The sequence below is a fragment of the Mandrillus leucophaeus genome, unplaced genomic scaffold (assembly GCF_000951045.1).
Source record: "Mandrillus leucophaeus isolate KB7577 unplaced genomic scaffold, Mleu.le_1.0 Scaffold4, whole genome shotgun sequence".
Classification (NCBI taxonomy): Eukaryota; Metazoa; Chordata; class Mammalia; order Primates; family Cercopithecidae; genus Mandrillus; species Mandrillus leucophaeus.
This window is the reverse complement of record NW_012104253.1, coordinates 14,465,109-14,472,372: the sequence shown is the minus strand read 5'-3', so window position 1 is coordinate 14,472,372 and position 7,264 is coordinate 14,465,109. Positions and strand designations below refer to the sequence as shown.

Genomic DNA, 7,264 nt, shown 5'->3' with positions numbered 1-7,264 from the left:
TTTTTTTGTAGAGATAGGGGTCTCACCATGTTGCCCAGGCTGGTCTTGAACTCCTGGGCTCAGCTGATTCTCCTGGCTCGGCCTCCTAAAGTGCTGGGATTACAGGCAGGAGCCACCATGCCCAGACAGTTCATGGTAGTGTGCTGCAACCACAGGTAATGAATATACACCGTTAGCATGGTCCACGAGGCCTCACCCTGTGTGGCCCCTGTTAAACTTCTGACCTCTTCTCGTCCTTCACCACCTGACCGTCCCCCTCCCCTCTGGGCCTTTGCACCTGCTGTTCCTGCTCCCTGAGACGTCCTCCTCCCAGATTACCTGCCTTTCTTCAGCCAGATGGTACCTTCTTAGCGAGGCTTCCCTAGTCACCCTCTAAAGGGCAGCCCTGCCACTCCCTACACCCCTTCCCTGGCTTCATCTTTCTCCATGCGTCACCCCACCTGCCATATTCCTCATCTGCCTTTTTTCTTCTACCAGAAGGTAGGTCCTAAGTGGATGCGGCATCTGTGTCACGCATTGCTGTGCCCTCAGTGCCTGGAATAAGCATCTGGGATGTTGTGAGCATTCCATAGATATTTGTTGGATGAATGAATGAGTGAATGAATGAATGAAATTTTACAGAGGGGGAGACTAAGACCAGGGAACAGGAACCCCTTGCCTAAGTTAGGGTCAGCACTAGTCCTGGAATCAAACGAGGCATCGCCCGCATCTCACTGTCCAAAAACGCCTCCACTGGGCAGACCTGGGCACTTTTGAAAGGTTTATCCCTCAGGCCTGCCTCAATCTCAGTCCTGCCAGGTCATTCCATGATGACCCCAGGCAGGTGTCCTGCCCTCTTGGCGTCTAGCGTCTGTGTCCTCATCTGTTAATGGATGGATGGATGGATGAACGTCCTTAGTTGGGAAAGGCTCAGCAGGTCAGAAGACTAGGATGAAGGCCAGAGCCACGAGAGGGCTTGGGGAAGGAGAGGCAGCCAGGCACAGTGGGGCCAGGACACAGAGGGGCTGCACACAGCCAGGCACAGTGGGGCCAGGACACAGAGGGGCTGCACACAGCCAGGCACAGGGGGCTGGGACACAGAGGGGCTGCACACAGCCAGGCACAGGGGGCTGGGACACAGAGTCCAGTTCCAGGCAAGAGCTTGAGAAGCCATCAGGGGTTTATAGAGGGAACCGACCCAATCCTCCCTTCTAAGAGGGCTCTGCTGACATTGGACTGTGTGGGGCTGGGGCCAAGGTGCTGGGGATGAAGGCGAATGGGAGAGATTTGAGATGCGATTTGGATAAAAAAGACAGGATTTACTGGAAAACAGAATATGAGGTGAGTGAGTGGGATTAAGGTGGGGGACTGAGGAGTCTGGAAGAGTGCCCAAGTGGGGAGTGCCAAGGATGGCAGGACTTTCCTGCATTTCTTAGGCACCTTTTAGGTAGAAGGGATGGAAACCGCTGTGCTTGTGCTAAGCAAGATGGGAAACCGTATGGGCTCCTATGATGGAGAAATCTCGGGCTGCGGTGCTCCAGCGGTGACCCTGGGCCGAGCTCTCTCCACCTCCTCATTCTCTTTTTCTGCGTTGGCATCATTCTCAGGTAGGCCACCCCATACAATGTCAAACGGCACCCACAGCATCCCATTGGCATCCTATTAGGAGAGAAAGAGGCTTTTTTTCTAACGTTTTCATTACCAAAGTCCCAGGGGTGCTTCTCATTGGCCAAGCGTGGGTCACATGCCCAAACCCAAACCAGTCACTGACACTGGGGAGCTGGAGGGCTCCGGTTGTTAAGGCTGGGCCCATGTGTCCATCCTTGAGCCATGTGGGTGGAGAGTAGGGGTGGTTCTCCCAAGGGAGATGAAGACAATGGAGAGGTGCCAGCCCCAGCGCCCTACAGGGCTGATACGCACAGGAGTCTTTGAGGAGAGGGCCTGGCGGACAATGTCTGGTACGGTGCCTGCACCATCTGCCTCAGTGGCCCAGCCTCCTCCCTTCCTAGTCCTGATCCAGTGGGCCTTGCCCCACACTCCTGCATGGGATGGCAGTGCCCAGCCCTGTGCCTCCAATCAGGGCAAGCTGCCACCACACTGAGCACCTGCCCCAGGTCCTACAATGCAAATCCCATGACTTATGGCCACTCAAAGCCACAAGTGCTGCCTGGCAGGGTCAGTGCTGAGGCTGGGGCTCCCACTTACCGTCTCTCCCTCCTTGGCTGCCCCCTAGGCCGCCCGCCTCACTGAGCCAGGCGGGTTGTGCCCAGTTTGAATGCAGTCCTCTAGGCTTCAGGGCACCTAAGATCAGAGCTCAGCCCTCCATATTTCCCTGGGTCCTGGAAAGGTGGGACCCCCGAGGGCCTGCAGATACCTGCTCAGTTTCTCTCTGGTTGCTGGTCTTGCTGTCTACTCTGTGGGATTTGGACTTTGGCTCAAACACCTCTACACCTTCTTCTCATGGTGGCAAGAGTGCTGCTGCAGTTCCAGCCTCACCTCTCCCCTTGAAAGGCAGCAGGAAAGAGCGACAGCTTTCCCTGCGGCTCCCGCTCTGACTGGACCGCTTTAGGTCACATGCTCACTCCTGACCCTCCGTGGCCCATGAGTGCAGGAGGCTGCTTGGGCAGGCCTGAACTGCATGCCCCATTCCAAAGCCCCATCGGGGGAGAGCTAAGGAGAATTCCCAAACCAAGCCCAGGGCTGTTGCTGCAAAAACGAGGCCTGGGTGCCGAGGATGCAGGAAACACGTCCCTACCTAAGGATCATCTTCAAATTATAAGTGAGGAGATGGCCGGGCATGGTGGCTCACGCCAGCACTTTCGGAGGCTGAGGCGGGAGGACTGCTTGAGTCCAGGAGTTCAGGACCAGCCTGGGTAACATAGTGAGACCTTATCTCTACAAAAACAAACAAAAATTAGCCGGGCATGGTAGTGTGCGCCTGTGGTCTCAGCTACTCAGGAGGCTGAGAGGGGAGGATCACCTGAACCTGGAAAGTCGAGGCTGCAGTGAACTGTGATCGCACCACTGCACTCCAGCCTGGGCAACAGAGTGAGACCCTGTCTCCAAAAAATAAAAATAAAGTAAGTGGGGAAAGAGAGGCTGGGCCTTCTAGCGTCAAGGGTTGACACGTCCAGAGTGGGCCCCCAGGTACAGACAGCTCCCCAACCCAGGAACTAAGCCTTTCTCAGATCTTTGAGCTTTTACGAATGACACAGGCTATGAATCCATTTAAAAATCATTTTATTATTAACATCATCTTCCCATGTAGCCAAGTGTCTGTCATGTATAAGGAATGTCAGTAAATATCCATTTGAAGCTTCTTTGTACATATTTCCCTCGATAAATAAACTCTGAATTCACATAAAAAAGTTAAACTTAAATAACTCATATTTCCTTCTCTTGTAACAGGCATATATTGGTAAAATATAAATATTCTTGGACTCAGGCTTTGTTCTAAGTGAGGACAGTCATTGATCACATGGTATAATTATTGACAGTAAAACCAAGAAATTGTCAGCTGGTTCCCGGCATGGACTAGCGCTGAGGTGGGAAACAGGAAGTTCACATTTGGTTTCTGGGCCAAGGTGGGGCAGGAGGGGTGGTGGGGAGAAGAGGACAGTTGTTTTCTTTACAGCTCTGATAAAAATAATCTGTTCTGCCACTGAATTTTAACTTTGAATATATTCTTCTACATTTGCTGATTAATTCCATAATCATTTTACTTAAAACTCAGATGTCGACTAACAAAATATGGCACATGATCCATTTTGAACAATGTCAATAGGTTCAGAAACTATCATTGGGCTGGCAAAAAACAACAAGAGAAACGCACGCGGCAGAGCAATGATTCGGGCTTGGTTTGGTTGGTTCACTGTGGCCCACTGAACGCTCGTCCCTGGCCTCAGTGCGGCAGATTCATCCCCTGGGGGCGATGGGACAAGCCCTGGCGCCCGGCAGGGCCTCTGAGGCCTGAGCGGCAGGTGAGGCTGGCAGGCGCCTGCTCAGAGCACGCGGGGGATGATGGTGAAGGGCACGGCGGGGCTGCTGGCCTCCAGCTCCAAGGCTGTCAGGAAGCACTCCGTGGCCGCCGCGTCGTTGCCCTGAGCTTGGAGGACCTCGCCCAGCCCGTTCCAGACCTCGTGGGCTGTCGAGTTCACCTGCACCGCGTCCCGGAGGATCTTCTCTGCCAGACTGTAGCGGCCCAGCTGGTGAAGGATCAGCGCCTGGAGGGGTCAGAGAGAGAGAGAGAGAGAGGGAGACAGTCAGCCATAGAGGCTCTAGGAGCTCTGCGCTCCTACTTGTCCTTGAGTTTCCAGTCAGTTCCTTGGAGCCGGGAATGTATCACCATTAGGCTGGGCCCATAGTAAGTTCTCAAGTACTTCCTGCGTTCAGGGGCAACAGTCGAAATAGTCGCCGAGCTGACTAACACAAAATTGCTGATATTCAGCCATATTTTGAATTTAAAAATGGCAACTTCATATGGTTCATCGGAAAACTGAAGAACCATGAATGAACCAATTGGAAGTCTGCACTCTGCACTGACCCAGTGTGGCGTCAGCATGGGATGCGACTGTGGTTTTTTTTTGTTTTGTTTTTTTTGAGACAGAGTCTCGCTCTGTTGCCCAGGCTGGAGTGCAGTGGTGCAATCTCGGCTCACTGCAAGCTCTGCCTCCCGGGTTCACACCATTCTCCTGCCTCAGCCTCCTGAATAGCTGGGACTACAGGCACTGCCACCACGCCCGGCTAAGTTTTTGTATTTTTAGTAGAGACGGGGTTTCACCATGTTAGCCAGGATGGTCTCCATCTCCTGACCTCGTGATCTGCCCGCCTCGGCCTCCCAAAGTGCTGGGATTACAGGCGTGAGCCACCCCGCCTGGCCTGTCATTTTTTTTTTTTAAACTAAAGAAACATCATGGGTGGAATTATGCTATCAAAATGATGACGACAGTTTTTAAATTGCTCACAGACCCTTCCCTGAACAAAGGCCCTGACCTCACTGTCCCTGCTTGCCCCAGGCTGTGCCCAGCTGTCATCTTCGTTCTCCTTGGTTGGGTGTACACATCGGTCCTACCTATTTCATCATCATCACGTTTCCAAGCCGCGCACCTCTATAAGCGATGTGTGGACTTTCTCAACCTCTCCCTTGGGGAAAGACATTTAGGTCACATCCAATCTCTTTGCTGTTCTGAATCGCACAGACATGAACATCTTTCCAGAAAGCGCCTCTTTGTTCTCTAGATCAGTGGATTTCCAATCTTTTTTGTATCCCTGAAAACCTTTGGTTAAATGAAATCTTACTGAGAACACCCACACAGTCTATGTATAAACAGACAAAAAGGAACAGCTGGGGGGGGTGGCGGGGAGGGGAGTCCGGTGTCCCCCATGGGCTCCTTTGAGTGGCCCTGGAGGAGGTTCAGTGGAACAGGCCTGACAACTATTTGGAGATCCTCCCCTTAGGGCAAATCTCCCCAAAGTAGGGTCACTGGGTAAGAAGATATGACTCTCTTTAGCATTCCCCAAACATTTTGCAAATTTTATCCCCAAAGGTCGCCTCACTTTTTCAGCTATCAGCAGTTTGTGTGGTCACCTGCCCCCTTCTATCATGACTCTCTTTCTGCTAATGTCATATGTGCAGAATATCCCTCCTTGTTGAAATCTGTATTTCTTTAATAACCATTGAGGTTAAATATTTCCAATGCTTTTGTTTAGGAGCCTTTCACAAGATTGCTATTCACCTGCTACCATAATTTTCCAGCCTATTCTTTGACTTTTGAGATTCTCTTCTTTGAAAAGTTTTAAGTTGAAAAATTAAATTTGTTAATCTTTGATGATTTTTTTTGCCACTTCAAAACTTAGAAAGTTATCCTTTCAAAGGGCAGACACATGTTCAATTCCATTTATTGTAATTTTCCGTCCTTTAAGTAGTTGACTACTTTATCTTGGCAGAGAGTGATGGAGTCCTCCTACTTTGCTAGACACAAACTAGCTCATCCTCCCTCCCCTCTCTCTTGTAAGGCACTGCCTCCAACCTAGAGTGAATTATTACACGAAACAGGGGCCTTTCACTATTTTCCAGCGAGCCACAATATCGAACTTCTGCATCAGCACCACAGTTTTCATTTCTGTTACTCCCAAATCATGTTTTGTTGTTGTTGTTGTTTTTGTTTTTGAGACAGAGTCTCGCTCTGTCTCCCAGGCTGGAGTGCAGTGGCGCGATCTCGGCTCACTGCAAGCTCCGCCTCCCGGGTTCACGCCATTCTCCTGCCTCAGCCTCCCGAGTAGCTGGGACTACAGGTGCCCGCCACCAGGCCCGGCTAATTTTTTTTTTGTATTTTTTAGTAGAGATGGGGTTTCACCGTGTTAGCCGGGATGGTCTCGATCTCCTGACCTCCTGATCCACCCGCCTCGGCCTCCCAAAGTGCTGGGATTACAGGCGTGAGCCACCGCGACTGGCCCCAAATTATGTTTTAATAGGTAGAGTCAGAGCTTTCCCTCACTGCTCCTTGCTTTTAGTATGTTTCCTGACAATCTTACCCTGTACTATTTTCGATGAATTGCAAAATCAGTTTCTTCACTCCCTTTAGAAGTCAAACTGCATTTGTGTTACCTCTCTTGGAGAGTGTGGAGAAGCCTGACAATGTCTAGTCTTCCCACTGAGGAATGAGTTATGGCCCTCTGCTCTTTCAAATCTCATCTTGAATCTCCCAGTAAAGCCTTGCCCTCCCTTTAGGCAGTGTGAGCATGTCACTCATAAGGCAGCCCAGCCTGCTCGCAGGCCCCGGCTTCATCAACAGGCAAGCGGGCAGCAGGGTGGCTGTCAGGAGCAGAACCAGCCAGTGTGATGGCAGGAATGTGCCTGCCTTGAAGTAGCATCCCAGGGCCTGAGAGACTACCTGGCTTTCATAAGCCCCTGACAAGAAAGCTGGGATGTCCACACAGGAGGAGCACGTGGTTGGGGTGACAGCCAAGGAGACCCATGGCCGAGGGCAGTGTGTGGGCCCTGTGGAAGCTCAGAGTAGAAGCGGGAGGGAGACCCCCAGCTCTGGGAGGAGGAGGCAGTTCAGGGAGCTCTCCTGGGTGAGGAGGAAGCGGAGGCCACGCTGCCTTGGGTAGAGAGGGCTACCCTATCCTGGCTAGGAACAGCAGACTTCAGGGTCAGCTCTACCTTCTCATGAACACAACAGAAACACCTCATGTTTCTTTTCTTATGAATATCCAAACGTGTCCATGCTGGAGCTCCTGCATAGGACCAGGTCCTTGATGGCATCTGCCAGAGAAGGTTCCA

At 51.6% G+C, this 7,264-nt stretch overlaps 1 protein-coding gene across 1 annotated transcript in view; it reads right to left on the bottom strand.

Moving 5' to 3' along the window:
- Window positions 1-3,202: 3,202 nt before the first annotated feature.
- TTC7B (tetratricopeptide repeat domain 7B) overlaps window positions 3,203-7,264 on the bottom strand; it is a 260,809-nt gene continuing 256,747 nt past the window's right edge. The window contains exon 21 of the mRNA XM_011991788.1: window positions 3,203-4,202. Coding sequence (XP_011847178.1) covers window positions 3,981-4,202 — 222 coding nt within the window. The 3' untranslated portion in view covers window positions 3,203-3,980. The remainder of the gene's footprint in view (window positions 4,203-7,264) is intronic.